This window comes from Manis javanica, chromosome 1 (genome assembly GCF_040802235.1).
Source record: "Manis javanica isolate MJ-LG chromosome 1, MJ_LKY, whole genome shotgun sequence".
Lineage (NCBI taxonomy): Eukaryota > Metazoa > Chordata > Mammalia > Pholidota > Manidae > Manis > Manis javanica.
Genome location: NC_133156.1, coordinates 143,107,038 through 143,129,555, shown reverse-complemented (window position 1 = coordinate 143,129,555; position 22,518 = coordinate 143,107,038). Strand labels below are relative to the sequence as shown.

Here is a 22,518-nt window from a genome sequence, read left to right as displayed (position 1 = left end):
ACCCACTTAACATCTGGGAGGTTCCTCAGGTTCGATGACCTGCTAGAACTGTTCACAGAAAAACACTTTTACTTTCTATCACTTGTTTGTTATCAAGGGTACAACTTGGGCAGCCAAATGGAGGCGACGCACAGGACGGGGTGTGGGGAAGGGTTGAGGCGTGCCCTCTCCCGGGCGCCACCCTCCTCACAGCGCCTTGATAGGGCCGCCCACCCAGAAGCTTCCCAAACCCTGTGGCTAGGGGTTTTTATGAAGCTCTCATTAAGTAGGCATGTTCTGCTCTAGCTATTAAATCCTTGACCACTGGTGACTGAGCCCAGTCTTTACCCCTCTCCCTGCCCTGGAGGTGGGGTTTGGGCGGTGGGGGATGGATGGTGGTTGGTTTTTCTATACCAGGGCTTCCATCCTGAAGCTACCTAAGGCCCTGCCCTCATACACATCTCATTAGCATATAAAAAACAGTAAATTCCAAGGGTTAAGGACTGTGTGCCAGGAACTTAGGAGATAAAGACTTAATATTTATTTTTTGTCAAGGTGCACCCCTGAGCTGGTCTCACTGCTTCCACCCCAGTCTGTTTTCCATCCAGCAGGTAGAGTAGATGCAGAAAATTGACAACTGGCTCCTCTAAATATGGCCCCGTCTCACCCCCAGCAAACCCCAGAGTCTGTGCTGGCCTCTTGATTCTCTGTTGCTTCTCTGACTTCTTCCTCTCGCGCCCTCTGCTCCAGCCCCTGGGCTGCTGGGTCCCTGGCTGGACCCTGCCTGGGGCTCCTACCTAGACACAGGCACTGGCCTCTGCTTGGACATCTCCCCGACTTCCCCTTGGCTTCTTCTCTTACCTCCTTCCTGGGGAGCCCACCCTGAGCCCCTGTTGGGACCGAGACACGTCCTTCCAGGCTCACAACCTCCCTTGCCCTGGTCTACACCCTGACACACGCTATCACTGGCTTGTGTTAGGTTTGTAGTTTGCGTGTTTTCCTCCTGCCAGAAGACGAGCCCTGAGGGCCAGGATCGTTGTTCCCAACGGTGGCCAGTACTCAACCAACATGACCGGCTTGTCTTAACTGCAGCCGGGAACAGGGACCCGGGCTCCTCCCTGTTCTCCCGGCTACCGGTCCGGCCTCTGGGGCAGTGGGTGCACATGGGGTCTGCTGAGGCTCCGCCCCTCTGACCCGCCTCCCTCTTCGTTCCTAGACCGGCCTTATTGTCGCCTGCTACCACGGCTTTGTGGATACCGTGGTGGTCTTAGCCGAGTGCCCCCACATTGACGTCAACTGGCAGGACAACGAGGGGAACACGGCCCTAATCACAGCTGCACAGGCAGGTAAGACCCGGCTTTTCCTTCCCTCCCAGGGTGCTGGGAGCTGCAGCCAGGCGGCTGGGGACCCTGCTCATGAACTCAGCTCGTGAGATTAATGCAAGGATGGAAATTGATCAGAAAGAAACCTTGTTCAACTGCTAAGGGGTGTGAGAAAGGCTGATCGGTGTGCATACATGTTGTGCTTGTGTGTTTGGGACAGGGCAGAGTTCACTGCATGGGCAAAGCCCAGCACTGGGCAGATCCAGCTGATATGCCCCAAGTCTTTGAAGATGAAGCTGCGCCGGAAACCAAACTTGTTGTCACTCACGTAGCGCATCGCACCCCACCCAGTGATTGGAGAAGGGCAACCGGAAGATGCTGGTGACTCACTAGTGAAAGAGACACGTGTGGTACTTAATGTGCAAAATAGATGTATTTACGAGGTCACCTTGCACTTTGCCGGTATCTGTAAAGTCAGGAGCAACTTGCTGAGACCAAGTCAGTGTAACGGGGTGACCTGTTAGCACGAGAGCCCTGGAGATGTTAACCAGAACGCCCTTCGGTCTGGGATGGCCACCCCAGGAGTCCACATTGCCGACCCCGTCGTGACTCTCCTCTTCTAGAATTGTGTTTGGACATTTTTTTGAGACAAAGACAGAAGCTATGCTTGTTCCTTCAGAGCCACACTTCATTTGTACTGTGGTCTGGTCCTGGTTTATAACTGACCACTTTCCAAATTCTTGGCTCCCAAGATTACATCTCTATCATAGTCCCAGGTTCTCAATAGCAGAGAAGCTGCTTCTGGCCAAGGTGGAAGAAAAGGTGATCGTTTATTAAAGTAACATATGGCTCCTCATGTTGTGGTTGGGAGTTGTTGATAATTGCTCCCAGGGCCTGGAAGCAGAGACAATGCCTTAAACCACACTGCACGTTGATTCTGGGAAGGGAGTGTCTGCTGCTGCCACCAAGAGAGGCCTCCCTGACCTGCAGCGCTTCACGAGCTCCTGGTGTTAGAGTCAGCATGGGTGACTTGAATCCAGGGCACCCGGCGAGAGCAGAATAGACAGTGCCTGGCAGTTTCATTCCCCATAATGGGCAGTGGTCTGCGCACACTGCTTTTTAATCAAGACTCATAAGGTGGAAAACCCCACAAACTTAGAAAGGGGCCAGGGCTGTGCCCACACATTCACCTCATCAGCTTTCAAGGCACAGAACTTTGCCCCCAGGGAGGCCCTCCAGGCTCTGAAGCCCGGGTCCTGAGCTGCAGAAGTGAAAAGGACATGGAGAAGTTTCATGATCACAACGCATCACCTGTCACCTCCCGCTGGCCAGGATCAGGGTCAGGGCGCAAAGGTGTTGAAGTGAAGGGCAGTCCTGCCCTTGAGTAATCCTCCAGGGAGCCATCTGACAGAGGGGGTGTGCTGGGTGCCTTAGGACTAGAACAGCCCACCTAGCCTGGTGGTTTAGGACAGGGCTCATGGGAAGAGGGCTAGAGCTGGGTGTTGGAGATGTCAGAGGTGGGCTTATGCAACCCATACTCCAAGACTGGGGGCCCAAGCAGAGCACGTTTTGTATTGGTGTGGCTGTAGGACTGCGTGTTCGTAGGAGAGATGAGAGGTGGTCCCAGGAAGAGGCAGGGGCCAGCTCATTAAGGGTCTGGATGTAATGCAAGGGAATGCATTCAAGTGGCATGAGGTTGGGTGTGTGGTGACAAGGCCAGGTGATGCTGGCGTATCAAGAGGTGGTTTCAGAGGCAGAGAAGGAGGAAGAAGCTGTGTGGCAGAAAGTGGTGGTCATGTGGATGAGGGAGAAGTGGGTCTGAGATGACTTTTGGCCTTCTGGATGGGGTGGGGGGTGGGGTGATGCTAATGGTAAAGGGGTATTTGTAAAAAATGGGTGGAGAAACGTTGGCTGCATTTGGTGCTCAGGCTTTGAAACGCTGAGACATTGAAATAAGAGGTCTCCATGGCAGGTAGAGAGTATGGAATCCCATACTCCAGTTCCAGCTGGCATATGGATAAGGCCTATCTGTAGAGTGGGACCCATGACTGTGGACTAGAGCGTGTATAGTAGAGAATGTACAGGAGGAAGACGTTTTCTTATTGATTTGCAGGAGCTCTTTGTGTGTGTTAGGGATGTTAGCTGTGGTTTTAATACCCATGATGTACTTTCCAATTTCTTGCCTATCTGAAAATGTTTGTATTTTGTATTCATACAGGGATAACAACTTGCTCTTTGCCCTTTTTTTTTTCTTCCATTTAGGTTCAGAGGACTAGTTTGAGTCCAGCCTGCCTCTGTGCCTTTATTGATTCCCTGATGGTGCTTAGACTTGGAAATATCTCCTGCCCCATCCTTGACATTAAAACAAACAAGCAAATGCCTCTCGCCCCCTACAAACCCTCTCTATATCCCGGTTCCTTCTCTCTGTGTTTGTTCTGACCTATATTAGGTATAGTCTTACTTTAGGAAACATTATTTTGGTTAACCTCTGACCACTGCATCTGCCTCATTTTGTTCTTTCTTCCTGAGATTTCTTCTTAGGTGTAGATTAGGCCACCTGGTACTCATGTCACAACTTTCCCTCATTATTACTATTTTTTCCTTTTCTATCCTTTTAGTCCAAGATCTGGGGACATTCTTCATATTACTTCATTAATTTGTTTTTATGCCATTCATTGAATTATATCTACTTTATCCTTCCTGAGCCTACATAGCATCTTACGTTTGGGCTTCTGTAACATAAACATCATACACTGGGAGGCTTACCCAACAGAAATTTGTTTCTCACAGTTCTGGAGGCTGGGAAGTCCAAGGTCAAGGTGCCAGGTGATTTGCTCTCTGATCATGGAGGAGGCTGGCTTACCCTTCTCTCTGTGTCCCCACGTGGTGGACAGAGATATCAAGGTCTCCAGTATCTCCTTTTATAAGAACACCATCCTGTTAGATCAGGGCCCTACCCTTCTACAAAGGCCCTGTCTCCAAATACATCACATTGTGGGTTGGAGCTTCAAAATAGAATTTGGGGGGACACATTCCTTCCATAACACTCATATTTAGCACTGACTTGCTTGCCTGACTGGGTGCATTTCAAGTCAATGACAGGTCCTGTCAGGGTTCGAGAGAGGCCCAGCAAAGGGAGAGGGACAGGCTTGCATGCACTTCCGGCTCAGGGTCCGTGGCTGGGGGTGCGGAGGGAGACGTTCAGGGCTCAGTGTGGTCACAGCAGCCACTCCCATCCCCGTGCTGCGCAGTCACTTCCGAGTGGCGTGTGGTGGGACAGCAGCCCTGTGAGCCAAGGTTGAGTCCCCCACCCTTTCCTGGTGTCTGCTTCCAAGCAGGAGCCTGCAGGGGCAGTACCAAGGCCTGGGATGCTGGGGTGCTGGAAGCGGCGGGTCTCCCTGCACCCCTGCGGCCTGCCTTTCTCCTGGCCCGCCCTCCTCATCTGGGGCTCTGCCAGAGTTCCCGGAGGTCCCCCGCACCTTGACCTGCCTCCACTGCCTCCCGCAGAGGCAACGGCAACATTCCTGGCAAGTGGATGCATCCTTCTGTGGTTTCCAGCCCTGCTGCCAGGGGCTTCTCCCTGTTCCTTTGGTCCCACCCAGCTGGGGAGCTGGGACAGGGGACAAGACTTCAGTGTTCTCAGCCTGTCACTCTGACTTGAGGGGAGCTGGGGTCTGCGGTGGAGCCTCTCCTCCTGACTGAGATAGACTGTAGGGCAGTTAGGTTATTAGGGCTGGAATGGCTGGGAGGTACTGAGCATGCAGGCACCACAGGTAAGCATGCTGCAGGGCGTGGCTAGGGCTGTGACCTGGACTGTTGTGCAGGAGGCTGGCCACCCTGGGTGTTTTCTCTACTTGGTCCCTCTGATGTTCTTGGAAGTTGATCACAAAACAATACAAATATTTGGGGAAAACACACATAAGCAATTAAAGTTAAGGGTGAAAATCTCTTAACTCCTCACTCTCTATGCTCTCCAGTTATACTTTCTAGAGGTAACCAGTGTTAACAATTTGATATGTAGACAGGTTCTCTTCCATATTCTTAAAAAAGAAATCAGTATTTATAATACATTTTCTCTTCCTGCTGGCTGCATAGTATGCAGCCAGTCAGGTCTCCAGGCCCACCCTCCTCTCTGCGTGGCACCCGCTCCCTGACCCTGGGACACCCACCCCAGGCTGTGGAGAACCTCCTTGCTCTCCCCACAAGGCTTTAGGATTGAATTGTCTGGGGGAGATCCAAGGGGAGGGGTGTGGTTTTTTGCCACTTACAGATCTGGTTAAAACGCAGTTTGCCTGGCCCTGCCTCTGGAGTTCAGGATTGAGAAGGTCTAGGTGGGGCCTGAGAAGGTGCATTTTGACCAGTTTCAAGGTGGCAGTGCTGCTAGTCTGGGGACCCCACTGATACATGGGGCCTTGGAGGCTGCCAGACCGAATGGTGGCTGGGGCTGCCTCTCAGTGGGCATTAAAAGGCTGAGGGAGTCCTGGACTCAGGTGACATACTGTCAGAGGGACACAGAGCCAAATTAAAGTGAGAATAAAGGAAAGCAATTGAGGATCTGTTCAGGCTTTTCTCTGCTATTTTCCCAGTTGTTTGGGCTTTTAGCTGATAGAATCAGGTGATGTCTCATTTTAATCCACTTCCATAACCAGTTTTATGTGTTTGATGATTTTTTAATTCCAAAAGATGTCTAGTAGTATGTGTGTACAGTAAGAAGTCACTACAGTATTATTATTATTTTAAAAAAGGTCCTTTTTCACAGTCCCTAATTCTGTCTCATAAATCACCTGCATTCCAGCTTTTTACAGGTTCAGACCTCACTCACTCTCCTTTCCAAACCCAGATGTGGGTGCACGTGCTTTTTATTTACACAAATAGGGTAATTCTGTAGAGACTGTGATTTAAAACTTTTAGGTCTAGGAGATCTTTCCATATTGACCATTGCCTGCAATATTACCTTATTTTTACAATGGCACATTCCTGGGTATGATTGTGTGTTTATTGCCCTGTCTCCCATGTCCAATATATGTGACACAGTTCAATAAATTGTGGCTCTTACATCCTACAGAAGATCCTTTTTTAAAACAAATATTTATTTAGTAATTACTTCACGTCCAAGCACTGAGATCAGTGCTGGCTCTCCCACTGTGAGCAAAAGCACACATAATCCGGGCTCCCAAACAGGAGGTTGGCTGCTTGCAGGGTTTTGGCGTTAGCCAATTGCTAATGTGCTGTAGTGAAGGCCTTCACGTCTGGGGGTATGTTTCTGGGGAGGGCGAATCTGCCAGCATCCTGGCTGGAAGCAGGCCTTCAGAGGGCTGAACTGAGGAATTGCCGAGGGAACTATTAGTGCTGGTGGGGGCAGAGTTAGGGCATGGGGAGAGTGGCCCAGGCACAGGGCTGCCCTGCAGGAGCTGTACCCTGAGACAGCTCAGCCAGCAGCCCCTGGGGAGGGGTAAGGAGCCCCCTCTCTCCTTCTGCCCAGTCCCTGCTGAGCCACACTGGAGCCGTCAGACCAAGAAACCTGGCAGGTACGCTTGGTGGAGGTCAGCCTTTAGGGCCCAGAGCTGGGCAGGGAAGGAAAGGTTCTCGGAACGCAGTTGCATCATCAAGGGTCATGCACATTCTGAAGGTGACTATTTATGTAGCTGCTGCCAAGTGGCCTTTAGAAAACCTGTGCCAGCAGATACTTTCTACTAAGGTCTTCCCAAGCGACCTTGCGAACCTGGATGAGTCATTTTTCAGTGTTTCCTAATGGACTTTCCTTCCTGTTTGCGAGTGTGTTTCCGTGATTCTAATTGGAGCCTAGGATCTGGTAAGATGCAATTTGCTGAGTAACTGATGAAATGGGGCTTCAGCAGTGAGGAAACTGCCTTCTCATGTAACACATCGGACAGTGTCAATTGGACATTTGCTGCATTGAGCAGCTCCGGGATGTCAGGACCTGAGACCAACTGCTCAGAAATGTTCCTGACCTTGCCCTTATGATCCAGGATGGCCCGGCAGCTCCGAGCACCGTGGTTTCACCTTGCAACACCTTGAAGCTTTGTGAAGAAGGACCAGATCCCTGCCGGTATCCAGTTCTCTAAGACAGGAAAACATGTCCAGAAGCCTCCAGCACAGTTTCCTTTATATCTCACTGCCAGGGGTGTGTCCTAAGTCAGCTGCTGAGGGCCGCGGAGTGACCCTAACTGACTTGGTCTGCTCAGCACTGGCCCCAGCAGAATCTGTGTGGTTAAGGAAAACTTTGAAGCTAGCCATGTTTATATTACTTGGTATTGCAGCCCTTCTGGATGTCTGAGAGTTGGGACTCCTGTGTTTGTGAGTATAAATAAGGATGCAAATGCCTTGTGCTACCTGTCCAGGGTTTTCCTAAAAGTCTAACCTTCTTGGTTACTCAATGCATAATAAAAATACAGCCAAGTATGTATCAGGCCTTTACAATGGACAGAATGTGTGACAATAAATCCTCAAATAATCCCTAAATCTCACCCAGCCAGTAATTTCAATTTCTACCATACTCCACCCCACCCCCAACAAATAAAAAATATTAAGCAAACTAACCAAAGAAATGAGTAACAAATCCCCAGGATAGAGTTATGCATTAACTTTCTTCATTTCTCACCCATCTTTAACAGAATGTGGTGATGTGAGAAGAAATAGCAGGGGTCTTTTTGCACTGCTGATAACATAAAGTTGGTTAGGTATAAATCACCTCTGGGTCTTCCCTGAAACTTGTCAGTCCTTGAACTTATTTTTAAAATTCTGAAGGAAATGCATTGATCCCCAGCCTGGCGTTGTTCATGTTGCTCCATGCAGGGGCCACAGTGGCCATGAGACCCCCAGGGGTGGCCGTGGGCTCAGGCTGCCCGTGCGAGGTGTGGCTCATGAACTGGACTTGGGAGGGCCCCTCTTCAGACGAGGACAGGTGACTGGACCAGATGTCAAGAATAAACACCTCTTCCTTTTATTTATCTTATTTATCTTTTATTTATCTTATTTTATTTATTTATCTTATTTTATTTATTTATCTTATTTTATTTATCTTATTTATCTTATTTTATTTATCTTATTTTATTGTCACCTCACATAGTCATGATTTTAGTTTGAGTCCACTGTGATTTTTGTGGTTTTTTGAAGTGTTTTCCTTTTTCTTGGTTTCTGGTGTTTCAATTAAGGTAAGAACTTGGGAAACAATGGTTTCCTAGCACTGCCTTGCCTTTTCCCATAAACTCGTTTTCTGAGCCTTTCTGGCGGGCAGCCGTTCACCCTGCTCCTCAGTCAGACACCTGGCTGTCCTGGAGGCTGTCTGCGCTGCCCTCGCCCTGTCCCCCCACCCTCCCGCTGTGTGTCCTCCCCACTTCTGGGTGGAAGGAATGTCTCTTCTGCAGTGCAGGTGGAATGTGCTATTTCCAAAGTCAATGGTTCCCTCTACTGGCTTCATTTGGAAAACTACCTTTTGAGTTCCTGGCATCAAACCGATCAAGGCTTTAGACAACCAAATGCTGTGACACGTCCCCATGTTTAGAGCAGCATGGGTTTATTATCTATTTCCCTTCCTTAAATAAGGGAGTAAAAAAGATTCTTAGCTTCAGATTGGTACACAATAAAGTGTTGAATGAATCAACAATGAATAATTGTAAGGTCCATGAAATTGTGGGTTTTGGCTTGATAATTAACCTTTTTGATAAGTGAGCTTTTTCCAAGGGAGAAGTAGGAATCCTTTAGCTTTTTCATTTACCAAATACCTACTGAGCTTGTAGTCGATTGGAAGTTTTGGAGTTCTGAGCAGCTTCAAGCAGTTCTGAGCAGTTTTGGAGGCAGCAGTTATGAGCTGAATCTGCTGGCATCTTGGTTGTGGACTTCCCAGCCTCCACAACTGTGAGAAATGAATGTTTGTTGTTAAGCAGCCCCCAGTCTTCCACAGTTTGTCACAGCAGCCTGAGTAGACTAAGACAGTCATACATATTTTTAAGTGGGAGACCCTTATTCATGCATATCAGCCAGCTATTGCTGCATAACAAACAGCCCCAAACTTTTAAGATGTGTTTATCATTCATGTGTCCATGAATGGGCTGGGGATGGGATAATCTAGACTGCTTTTGGTCATCTGTCTGTGAGTGAGCTGGACGCTGCTCTGGGGTGTGCTGTTGTCCTTCAGCTGGCACAGCTTTGCTTGACACATTTCTCATGCTCCTCCTGGGGCCATCAAAGTGCCCTGGGGAAGTTCTTCCTAGGGAGATAGCTGAGGCACAAGCATGAAAGGGTGTCTTGATGGGTAAGTGCATTTCATGCTCCTGCTTGTATTGTGCCTTTGAATGTCCCATTGGCCAACATTCCTCTAGACAGAAGGACTGTGAAATCAGTTGGCAAAGGGCAAAGCAAAGAATTTGGGCCATTAATGCAATCTGATGGGAATGGCTTTGCAAGGAGGGAGAGGATGAAGAGAAAGGGGGTCAGTGGTGACATGCATGTCCCACAGAAGTGGGCAAAGGGTGGATTTACAGCCCTGGGGAGGAGAAGACATTGGCATTTTTAAGTAAGAAGAAGATTCACCAAAAGGAGGGAAGGAGAGATGGCTTGTGGATGTGGGGAAGTTTGTGGGGTGATGGGGAAAGTTGAGGGGGTTCCCTTCTTTTGGTTTCTGTTCCCTCTGTGAAGTAAGAGGTGCGTCATCTCCTGGGAGGGGGATTTGCTCTGAGGTAGGGGACTTACAGTTGGGAAAGTTTGGGCTCACTTCCACGGCACATACACAAAAATTGGAATAATGGAGAAGGTTAGTGTGGCCCCCCGACAAGGACCACAGGCAAATCTGTGACATGTTCCATATACAAAAAGGTTAAAAAGTTAGAAATTCCCCATGTGTGGTTTGAGGGATGGTCAACATGGAAACACAGAAGTGTGGATGGGAATCCAGTCAAGCTCGGGCACATCGCTGTTGACGTTGACCTTGGTCACCTGGCTGAGGTGGCATGTGTCAGGTTTCTCCTCTGTAAAGGTACCGCCCCCTGCTCCCCGACCTCTGCCTTTCCATATTCTCCTCTTTGGATGGAAGTCACTGTGCCCAGCCCGCAGTTTAGGGAGTGTTATGTTGCCCCTCCTGGAAAGTGGAATGTCTGCATAAATTATTGGGAATTTTTCTGCTGGGAGATTTGTCTTTTCCTCAAGGCACTTTTACACACACTATTGTATGTGATTTTCACAGTTGTGGGTTAATATTATCTCCCATTTTCAGATGTGGAAACAGAGACTCAGCAAAGTTGACTCACCTTCCCAGGGTCACCTAGAAGTTAAGCTGCAGGCTGGGACTTGGGCGTTTTCAGAGCCAGCTCCCTTAAGTGCTAAGTTGTCTGCACCCTCATTTAATCACCCCACTGAACGTATTTTATCCAGAACTCACTTATTTCCTGGGTTGCTTGTGCCCTTCTCTCAGGCAGGGTAGGGCTCATGGAGGGTGTGTACTCAGAGTCTTGGGGAGCCCACCCTTTAAATGGGCTTTCTCTGAGGATAGCAGGAGCCATATCCTACTTCATAAGGTCTAAGTTGGACTAGCTTCAAACTAGATTTCTGTATGGTGCATGTTTGGGTTCTATAATGCAAGGAAGGCTGTGTGTTTTATGTTCTCTCTCATCTGTTAACTGTCTCTCATGTATTGTCTATTATCTGTCTATCTGTCTATCCATCCATCCATCCACCCATTCATCCATCCATCCACCCATCCATCCATCCACCCACCCACCCATTCATCCATCCACCCACCCACCCACTCACCCATCCACCCATCCACCCATCCACCCATCCATCCATCCATCCATCCATCCATCCATCCATCCATCCATCCTACCTATCTTACTAAAGAAAAGGAAACACCCTTTGGTTAATTGTCATGGTTTTTAAGAAGTGTTGAAAGACAAAAGGAGGCATATTAAAAACATTGAGTTTATTTGAGCAAAAACCAGTTCAAATCTAGCGGATAGAAAAGAGGTCTATCAAGCTGTGCAAAATGAACACCTTTTATAAGGAGAAGGAGCAGGAAAGAGGAAGTTAATCTGCTGGGCAGCCGCGTCTGGGGAGGGCTGTCCCTGAGCACCGGTGAAGCATGAAGAGACCTCAGCCTGGACAGGGGAGGGTTCTTGACTCTGAACCAGAAAGAATTCTCGAGCAGGTCAGATGAGTGCAGGTAAGGAAGGAATTCATTAGAGCCAGAGTAGCAGGGAAGGGCGGCTGCCGCGCAGGCAGCAGAGAGCAATGAGGTGCAGAGGGAAAGACGGAAAGTTCCTGAACTCCTTCTCGGCCTAGGGCAGATTCCCTTGCCAGCTCCTAAAGCCAGGGTCACCTGGCATCATCCCATGTCCACTTGGATCTGCACGGCATGGAGAGTAGCCCCTACCACCTCAGGATTTGGGGGAGCCACGGAGTGTGGGATGGAGTGAGATTATGTTCTGAGAACTTTCCAGAGAAAGGAGATTTTCAGGCAGGCCCCTAAGAGCAGATCGCACAGCTGCAGTGCTGTCCAGGGTGACGGGAACTTGCAGGCCCAAATCAGAGCTCTCAGCAGCCCTTCCCTACTTATCAGGAGTAAAGCGAAGACAAGTGAAGACTCAGGAATAGAAATGAAATAACAAAGAGACAGAACACAGTAATTTTGAGCAGTGAGAAAACTTTATTTAAAAGTATGCACTTAAAGGGGAGTGTGGACAACCTCAGAGAGGAGGCATGCTAAAGGGCTTAGGATTCTGTCTTTTAAGGCTTTCAAGAATGCGGCAAAGGGCTGCAGGTGGAGGGGGTGTAGGCCTGACATGCAGTCTCATGATGTCTCTCCAGTGAAGGACACTCTGTCCTCCCCCACAGTCAGCCCTCCAGATAATTCTGTAGGATAAACTTAACACAAGGATTTGTAGATCCTGTGCCTCTCCAAGATAGCAGTTGCCCTCAAGCACTGGGGGCATATTATTGAGGACTACTTGCTCTGCCCTAAGATAGGTTGTGGGCTGATTACTGAAGAATATGTTAGGAATCTTACTTCTCAACTCTTCTGCTTTTTAAAATGGAATCTTGGCTTTAATATGGAATCTCTCCTGTTCTTACTAAGCCATTTGTATCTCGACTTTTTTGGAAAGTTGATCATGATGCTTGTCCCATGTCACCGCCCCACTTCAGTTATATGAAGCAAAAGAGGGAGTTGGTTATTAGAGGTTCCTTTAGGGGATGGCAAGGGCCCACCAGGCAGGTTATCTCACTAGTGCCCATCATGGCATTCCCGATGGACTGGTTTAAGATTCCTTTTCTGGGAAACCAGAAACTGTAAGTCTGGGGCTTAGCATTTGTGATTCCATTTTGGGCCTGTTGTCTTCTTTTTAACAGAAGAAAGGTCACTATCTATACATCCTTGGAAGCTTCAGTTCCACCCTTGATTTCATTGACTGAGATAATCTGCACCATACTAGGTATTAATCTGCCATCCTGGGAAAGCCAGTTGGAGCTGGGAGTGATTTCCTGCGTCAGTAAAAACTCAGGCCTGCAGTCAGAAGGAGTTGACTGCCTGTTGGTTTTTCTGAGCTCAAGTTAATATGCGGAACAGATCTGTATATGGGTCATTTGCTTTGTGGATTTCCACTTTTTCCTCTTCCTGCCTGTTCAAAGTCTTCAGGACATGTCAGTGCAAAGGATATCCTGCTGAAAACTGCAACAGAAACAAATGGCTCTAAACGAATTGCAATTTGTTTCACTAGGACCCTGGCTAAATCCAACTGACAGGTGTCTCAAAGCATTTAGATAGAGGACAAACCTAAGGAGATCAAAGGATCCCACCTCTCCACCTTCATTTTAAAGGTGTGAAACTGCTTTGGCCACCAGTTCACTAGCATTACTCCCCTCTGACCCCCATGTAAATGACATGGACGGCGAGTCAAAAAGCATCCGGTGTTGGCTGCAACCTGTGAGTTGCAGGGGGTGGTGGCAGGGACAGGCCAGCATGCTGTGCTCCTCTCTCTCAGCAAGCTTCATGTTTTACCTTGTAATGTTTGCGGTGAGTTCTGTATTTAGCAGACAACAATGCTTGTAAAAGAGTCCGCCCTCTTGTTTGTTGAGGGTGGGCAGCCATGAGGCCTGGCACAGGGTCCCAAAGGAACGTGTGTGTGGCAGGGGTGAGTGGGGAATTGAGGAGAGCTGGGTCTCCGGTGTAACAGTGGAGGCCGGCACCCAGCAACTCAGCTGGGCCAAGGAGGATGACTTCCCACACTGTTCACGCTCTCGAGGGTATCTTAGCCAGCATCAATGGGGGGCAAGATGGAGATGGCCGCTGAGGAACGCCTGCAGTGCAGGGGCCCAGGTGAAGGCAGGCAGGGCGGGAGGCCATTTTCTGCCTCAGTGTGGTTGGTCTTGAAACAGTGAAGACTGAGCCTCCAGTGCAGTGGTTGTCAACAGGGTGATTTTGCTCACAGGGAATATTTGGCAATGTCTGGACACATTCTGGGATGTCATGCCTGGCAGGAAGAGGCGTGTGGCCACTCCTGGCTTCAGTGGGTAGGGAGCTGGGATGCTGGTAGCCATCCTGCAGTGCACAGCACGGCCCCACACAAAGATAATCCAGCCCCCACAGTCAGTAAGGGCTGAGGTTGGGGCTCTGCTCTAGGGGCTGAAGTCAGGAGGTTGGCATGGACCTAAGAATGGCAGACAGTGGGGATCGGCAGCATGGACGTCTGGCCCAAGGACGAACGTGCCTGCATGGCGCAGGTAGTCCTGTGTGAGGAACACTCCCACTCCGTTTGACTTTCTGTGGGTGGGCCTGGAGGATCCTGGGAAGTGGCCTTTAACATAATGCTCTCCTTACTCGCCCCTAAGAGCCCATGGGCTTTTTTAAGAACCTCCCTGGGAATGAGCAGAAAATCAGGTCCTTTTTGGCAGTGCAAGGAGATGAAAGGGAGAAATCTGTATTCGCAAGTAAATATTCTCACCTGTTTAGGTTTGTGGCTGATGGGCACGCTGACAACACTCCCCAGGTTCCCTGCCTCCTCTGTGTGTGTGTGTGTGTGTGTGTGTGTGTGTGTGTGTGTGTGTGTGTGTGTGTGTGTGTGTGTGTGTGTGTGTGTGTGGTGTAAGAGAGAGACACACACACACAGCACTTCTAAGCAGTAACAGAGGGTGGCAGTGTGAACTGGCATGATGGCAGGATGCCCTCCCAGAAGCTCAGGAGCCCTGGGAAATGGCTCTGAAGTTCATTTTCGATTTTGCATCTATTTACATCGGTGTCTCTTGCTGGGAGCTGACAGCATCCAGGCTGTTCCCCCGGCCAGCCGGCGGCTGCATGAGGCTAGCTCAGCGTTTCCATGTGCCAAGCCCGCAGCATCCCAGCTCCCTACGGGCCCTCCTTACTAGCTTGACAGGACAGCTGAGCTCCCAAGGGGGTGGGCCGAGAGAGCAATGGACCAGAAACAGTGTCTTCCTATCTCCTGGACTCCAGGAGAATGAGGGGCAAACCCTGCCCGCTCCTCACCCCCCGCCGAGATGGGCAGGCCCCAGAGGTCAACCGTGTGATACTTCTCAATGTCTCTGTCTGTCTCCTTCTCCCTCAAGGCCTTGCTGGATGTGCCCTTTTGGGGGCATGTGGTCAATACATGTGTGCGATTCTCTTTGCAGGGCACGCCACCATCACCAACTACTTGTTGAACTACTTCCCTGGTCTTGACCTTGAAAGGAGGAACATATTCGGGTTCACGGCCCTGATGAAAGCTGCCATGCAGGGCCGGACAGAGTGCATCCGGGCCCTGATGCTAGCAGGTACGTCTCTCCCTGTCCTGTGTGGGCCTTAGAGAACACGCAGAGGTGGATCGGTCCGTGCAAACAAAGCCTGGTGGATGCAAGAAATGATAGTTTCTTTGAGATGTCCGGCTATCATCACCCAAGGTGAAATACACAGGATCAGAAGCAAACAACACCTCAGGGTGGGGTGAGAGGTCACAGCACAGCTCCCCCTCCCCCGTAGGACACCCCTCCTTGCTCCCGGATGAGTAACATCTTCTTTCACAGCGCCTGAGGATGAAATATAACAATACTTTGTAATACTCACAAGGCTATGCAAATTTAATGAACTACTAAGCTAAACCTCCCGTGCTACTGATCTCCAGTTCTTTTTCCTCTGGAATGGAATCTGTGATCATCTTTAGGACAGCCCAAATCAAATTATTTTGAGAATTAAGTGAGAAAATGTGTGTAAAGCACATACTCGGTCAGTCACCGAGTTAGCATCTACTCAGTCAGTGTGAGGTGCTGCATCACCATTACTTTTCTTTATTTTGTTTTGGTTCTTGGCACTGGGTTCTGCACATGCCGCTTGGTTCTGAGTTCCTGGAGGTGGCATTTGCCTCCCACCTTTGTTACCCTGGGGACAGCAACCGCATTCTTCCAGGCATCAGCCTAGGCTGGTAGTTCTGTTTAGACAGTTTGCTCTTTTTTTTTAAAAATAAATTTTTATTTTGGAATAATTTCAAGTGTGTGGAGAAGGAAAGACAGTACAGAGCGTCCCCATGGCCCTCCTTCGTCCTCCGTGTGGTCACAACTTCCCAAGAGGCCAGCATGGGACCTTACTGTTAACTGAACTCCAGACTACTCAGACTTCACCAGTTTTTCATTAATGTCCCCTCTCTGTCCCAGGGTCCTAGCCAGGCTCCCACACTTCACTGTCAATTGTCCCCAGTCTCTGCTGGCTGTGACAGCTTCTCGGCCTTATTTCCAGTGGGGGACCACATGGTCTCTATCCTGGCCAGTGTACAGGGACCTCCAGTCTGAGCCCGTCTGTCTTTCTCATGCTTAGATGGGGACTCAGGAATCACAGCTGGCTTTAGATTTTTTTCCCTCCTGCTTTAACCTCAGTGTTTTAGGGGATGCTGTTCGAAAATAAATTCAGTAAGTGAAGACAGAGGCTTTGAAAATGAAAATCTTCTTGGAGATAAAAAAGATCATAATTAAAGTTAATCCCATTGGTTGTGCTTGGACTCAGTGATAGTCATTTTTTCAAAGGTGAGATAATCAGTTTCAGCCAAGTTTAGGTCCTGCCTGTCCTGTGTCAATGAGAGGTGGTTCCTCCTAATTAAATGGTGGTTGTGATGCTTTTGTGTCTGGGGGAAGTTTCATCTGCTCTTGCTACTTCCGGATCTAGTTGTGAGAGCAGACCTTTAGTAATTTACTTTTCAACCAATAGTTCATGGTGCTGGTCACATCCATGCATTATCCCCAGTGAATTAATTTGAATTATAAACCCTTTTGTTTTTAGGTCAGTTGCGCTCCAGTGACTGGAAAATGCACATTTCACTGTCATTCTCTGTCTGGCAGGGGTTTCTGGCCCCAGCTACAGCTCTCACAGGGCTCCGGACACAGCCTTCAGGTCTCTTGAGAGAGGGCTCTGTTTGAGGGGCGCACGGTCAGCCCTAGCGGGGGTTTCCCCCTCTGTTATTTGAGTAACGAATCTGGTGTGGGGTATTATGTACCCTCCCTTTCCTGTTCCCTTCTCCCTGTGCCCTGCCCCATCAAAGTCTAGAATAATCCGCATGAGTGCCTCCAACCCTGAGCTGTACAGGGTCAGAAGAACTATCTCGGAAGCCAGGACTCTGGCTTCAGATTCTAGCCTCCGGACTAACCTCTCTGCCTGTACCTGGGCCATTCACCCAACGCTCCAGGCCCCAGTTTCCTCCTCTCTGACATGAGGCGGACAGCAGCAGCCCAGCAGGAGCTCGTGATGGAGGCTGAATGAGTTCCCACAGGCAAAGCCCTTGGTTGCATGCTTGGCATGGAGGAAGTCCTCAATCATTTGGTTATTATTATTGTTGGTGAATCTCTGTGCTCAGTAATTATTTAAGTGAATGAGAGACTGGTATATTTTTCCCTTGGAAAAAAAATCCTTGTGATGAGATACTTAAATTTCCTATTGAGGATAATGAGTATGTGACCCAGGGCTTCTGAATCTTGGCGCTGTTGACAGTCGGTGCTAGATCACTGGGCGGGCGGGGGGTTGGGGGGCAGCGGCCCTGGGGGTTCTAGGATGTTTAGCAGAATCCCTGGCCTCTCTCCACTAGGTGACTGTACAGCACCGCCTGGTTTCTGACAACCAAAAATGCCCCCAGACTTTGCCAGATGTCCCCTGGGGGATAAAGTCACCTTCTGTTGAAAATCACTGATGTAAATAATTTAAATGAAAAAGGATGGAAAAAGTGGAAAAGAGAATCTTTTCCCTTTGACATACATTTCTCCTGCCAGATTGTTCTAGATTCCTTCTTAAAATAAAAATCAAAAAGAAAGGGGGCATTACGATTAGCATGTATAATGTGGGGGGTGGGGCACGGGGAGGGCTGTGCAATACAGAGAAGACTAGTAGTGATTCTATAGCATCTTACTATGCTGATGGACAGTGACTTTAATGGGGTTTGTAGGGGGGACTTGATGAAGGGGAGACCCTAGTAAACATAATGTTCTTAATGTAATTGTAGATTAATGATAACAACAACAACAAATCAGACAGCATTTTTAGGGATTTTTGAACTGCCTCTAAGGCTTTGGTTGTTGAACTTCTAGGATATTTTCATTTTCTATGATTACTACTAAGTTAGCTTATTCTCCCCCACTCCCAGGAAAGTGGGTTACATTTTCCTTCTGTGTGTATGTCTTAAAAGAAAAAAAAAGTGATTGAATGTCTCCTCTGGTGGATAACAGGGTTCTTGTTGAGATACTTAAAAAAAATTTGCACAAGTGTCTTATTTCCCTTAATATGTGTCAATATTAAGAAAAATTCAAGTCTTTAAAGCTTCTAATACTGAGTATTTCCTTGGATTGACTCTCCAGCAGAGAGTGCATTTACCGGCGGCTGTGGGAGGTACCTTGAGAGCTAAGCACAGCACGGTCATCCTCTGATGATTTAAGAATGAGGCACACACGCTACTTACTGATGGGTAGGGTAAAGGTGTGTGGCTTGCTCTCATTTTTTCAAGTGCAGTAACCTTCTCATGCTCAGTGTATGTCTTCATCTGAGTCGAATTTCCAAGTTGCCATTTCACACTATTCAACAGGAGCCATTTCCTTCCACAAATGATGAACCATTGAATTGGGTGCCCACCTAAACTTGTTTAGATTTTCTAGTAGTTCATAACATACAGAGACATATCAGCTTTTATCTTACCTTGTTAGGCATAACGAAATAATATTTGAATTATCAGAACTTTGGATTTTAATAAAAATATAACCAGGTTCTGAAAAGCTGATTTATTGGCTCTTTAATTTTTGGCTTCCCAAGGAATAAAGTCTGCTCTGCTGATGAGCATCGCAAGTGGAGCTTCAGAACTTTGTTAATTCAGAGGAATATTAATGCCCCAAAGTGACAGGTCTATTTAAATAAGTGGCTCTGAGAAGCCTTATCAAGGATGTGATGTTCTCTTAACAGAAGCAGAGCTTGGTGGCGGTTGCCAGGTACCAGACTTGCTTAAGAGAACTGGCTGTTGTGCCTGGAGTGCAGGGGAACTGCTGCCGTGTGGGGGAAGCCAGCACAGGCAAACACAAGCCTTGACTCTTGCTGTGGCTACAGGCAGCAAAGCAGACCTAAAAGGAGGGGTAGGGGCTCGTTTACAGAGGAGTGGAGATCAGAGGCACCCCTGCTGTTGATCCTGCTGTCATCTGTTTCCTGGGCAAGCCCTGATTATAGGCTTCTGGGAAACCCAGATGATACCCTGTCACTACAGAGGGTTCCTTCTGTTCATAAGGAAAACAAATACCCCATGACCTGAGAATTTGCCAAGTTGAAATAGTTTCAAGGTATTAGGCAGAGAAAGGGCTAAAAGCGAGGCATTCCCTATCACCTAGGGCAGTGTCTTAGCTGGGGCACCCACAAAAGCAAACCCCAAGCCCAGGACTTGGGGCAAGTAGTTTTTCTGGAAGGGAAGAGAAACCCAGGAGATGGGAAAGCTAATGAATGTGTGCAAAGGAGCTCGTTAAGCCTTGTGGGCTTGGAGTCAGCCCTGCTGAGACCCTGTGAGAGACGGAGGCCAGGACATCTCAGAAATGCCTTGGGGAATGGAGGCAGGGGTCCTGACCCCCACCCCCATCAGGGGCTCTCCTTTGACCCTACCTCCTGATTTACCACTGTGATTATACCTCAGGTGCCCAAGATACAGGCCAGAGGTGGCTCAAGAGGAGGCCTGCTTCGTGTGGTGCCCTGTGACTGGGAAGGCTTCCAGGGGCTGGTGGGGGGTGGCTGGAGCTGGGCTTCAGCGGGTGGATAAGATGGGGTGGGGGGCTGGCAGAGAGACAGGAAAGGAAGTGGTGCACCCCGGGCTCCTGCGGTCCCCTGGACCTGGCTGTGACTCAAGGGTGGGGGGAATGCTTCCTGCACATGAGTGAAGGAAGGTAGGTAGAGTCTGTTAGCACCTGTTTGGCATGCTTTCTGCTTCCAAGCACAAAAACCCTAACTTGACAGTGGCTTAAAGAAAACAAGCATTTATTTTCTCACCCCACTGGAAGTCTTAGGTAGACTGTGCAGTACCGGCCCTGGATGTCTTGAGGATATCCCAGACCCCCCAGGTTCTTTCCCTGTCTTCCCAGTCCCTACCCTAACTTGTTGACTGGCCACCTCGTTCCACGATGGTCACTAGAACTCCAGGTTTCAGATCCGTGCTTCAGACAGGAAGCAGCAGCGACCACAGTGGTCCTTTATTTATCAGCGCACAAAAGCCTTCTCTTTGACCAGCTGTGAGGGAGGCCGGAAAAATGGGGATGAGGACTGTAGTCATTAGGTTAGACTGGTAATTCTCAACCAGAAGGGGAGGGTGTTGCCCCCAGGGGACATTTTTGAGTCTTATAACCGGTGGAATGCTACTGGCATCAAATGGGTAGAGACCAGGGATGCTGTCAAAAGTCCTAAAATGCACAGGAGAAGCCCCCCACGACAAATAGCTATCTGGCCCAAAATGTCAGTGGTACCCAGGATGCAAAACCCTGAGTTAGGCCAATCTTGATGCACTGCCTAGAACTGAGTATGTTGGTGCCCAGCATAAAATAAAGGGCTTTATGTAGATAACTGACAGCACTCAACATGGCAGTAAATGGCTCCACTGGCAGAAGCCCAGCCCCTGTCTATATGGCTGGAGTGCTAGGGGAAACATCAGGTAGGAGGTGAGGATGCCAGTAGTCTCCGGGCAGAAGTTGGATATGTTGGGTTTTTAGAAGTTCTCTGTGTTCTCTGAAAGCTAGATGTATGAAGTGTTAATTATCCATATTTGTCTTCTATGAACTAGTTACTACATCCCGGTCATTAATGCTGCCCTTAGTAATTTCTTAAGGAAGTGAATCTTGAATTTATAGCATAACTGAGATCCTTGGGCTACATGACAGCCAGCATGGCCTTTGTTGTTCAGAATATTTGTGTTTTCCAATACTATTTTGAAAAGGTATGACAACAACAGGAGGAAGCATGCTAAACTTTGGGCAGCTGTTCCTTTAGTTTTCCATTAGCTTTTGAAAAATGTCTCTTTCAAGCAGTGTTCATTAAGATTTTAATTTTGCAGTTTGTTCCTTTTTAAGTGACATGCAATTAATTAAGGTTTAATGTGTCATCTATTTTTTGCAATGACATTTTTACTGCCCCCTTTTTGTTCTAGTCAGTTTATAAATTGAATGCCAGCTAATGAGTTCTATCCTGATTTCCAGTTCCAAATAATTACCACTCTTCTAATATGGCTATTCTTTAATGTGTCACAGAATTAAGGGCATTTTGAGACAAGCTCAGGTGAGCTGGGTCTGCCTGGGCCATGGGGCCACTGGGGGCTGCTGGGGCAGGAAAGCCAATAGCCCCCCGTCTGTCTCACTTCACCACATACTGACCAGCCACCGCATGTCAGACACCTGGGTCTGTGGGATGTGAATGCAGAAGCCTCTGCCAGGCCTGGTCCCTGAGGAGCTTGCTGACTAGATAATTGCCCTAGTTCTTCACATTGCTGTGGCAGTGAAAGTATGAGTAATGGGACTTGAAATCCTGAATGATTTTTAACTGTATGTGAGGCTGAGATTGGACCAAGATTAATTGAACAGCAATTCCTTATTAATTTCTATTATGCTACCAAGTTGAAATTTATGAACATTTCATCAAGTTGAGTTGAAGTTTAACTTTGCAATATTAGGAGGAGGCAGTGGGTGGTATGGGGATTTATTAAGGAAGTTACTCATGTAAGGGAGACCGTGAGGATGTCAGAGTCAGGGTTCTCCAGAGAAACAGAACCACTAGGAGGTATATATGAAGAGATTTATTCTAAGGACTTAGCTTACAAGATTTTCAGGATTGGTAAGCCTGAAATCTGTAAGGCAGCCCATTAGGCTGGAAACTTGGGCAGGAGCTATGCCAAAGTCTTGAGGCTGAATTCCTTCCTCCCAGGAAACCTCAGTTTGTGATCTTAAAGCCTTCAACTGATTGGACGACACCCACCCTCCTTTACTCAGGCAACTGACTATTGATTTTAACTACATTTACAAAATAGCTTCACAGCACACCTAGATTAGTATTAGACTAAATCTCTGGGTACTGTAGCCTGTCTGTTTTGACACAGAACATGGACAGAGGAAGAGGCCCATCCTGTGGGGTGGTGGGAATTGCACAGGGCTGAGGGTCAGGAGACACCCTGAGACCTCTTTTACTGGTGTCGAGGCCCCACGCAGGTTCCTTGGCCATTGGGACTACTGTCTGTTCTGTAACAAACTTTATTCAGTGCACACCTCCTGCCAGCCAGGATGATATGTACTGAGGAAACATAAACGAGTAAGATGTGGCCTCTGTCCTGCAGAAGCCCACAGTCTGCTGAAGACGACAGATGCACGACTGACCAACCACCCAGTGTAAGTGAGGAGGCACACATTCCCTGAAAAATAGGAGCCATAGCAGTCCTCATGAAAGGTCTGTGAGGAAAACGGGACCCCAAATGCTTGGCAAGCGATCATCACTGTTAGTATTTTTAGAACATTCTAGGAGCATCATTCAAGTGTCCGCAACGCATCTTTGTTGTCTGATCATCTCTCCATTGCCAGAAAGCCATGAAAACTTACTCCTTAAAAAAATCCCATGATTTAGGTGCTGAGTTCAGACAGTTTTACTTAGGAAAGATAAGCCATTAAGTGGAGCTTTGAAAGGTGGGTTGTGTTATAATAGTAAGTGGGGAGGGTGAATGTCCTATGCAGGCTCATCCAGGTGGCC

The 22,518-nt window shown here is 48.4% G+C and overlaps 1 protein-coding gene across 6 annotated transcripts in view; it reads left to right on the top strand.

Moving 5' to 3' along the window:
- ANKRD33B (ankyrin repeat domain 33B) overlaps nucleotides 1-22,518 on the top strand; it is a 66,660-nt gene that overhangs the window by 37,279 nt on the left and 6,863 nt on the right. For 5 of the 6 annotated variants that reach the window (XR_012131834.1, XR_012131835.1, XR_012131831.1 and 2 more), the window contains exons 2-3: nucleotides 1,196-1,325; nucleotides 14,937-15,077. Coding sequence is in view for 2 of the 6 variants with exons in the window: in XM_037025046.2 (XP_036880941.2) it covers nucleotides 1,196-1,325; nucleotides 14,937-15,077 (271 nt within the window). In the remaining 4 variants the exon portion in view is untranslated. The remainder of the gene's footprint in view (nucleotides 1-1,195; nucleotides 1,326-14,936; nucleotides 15,078-22,518) is intronic. The other variant, XM_073237877.1, reaches the window with a different exon arrangement.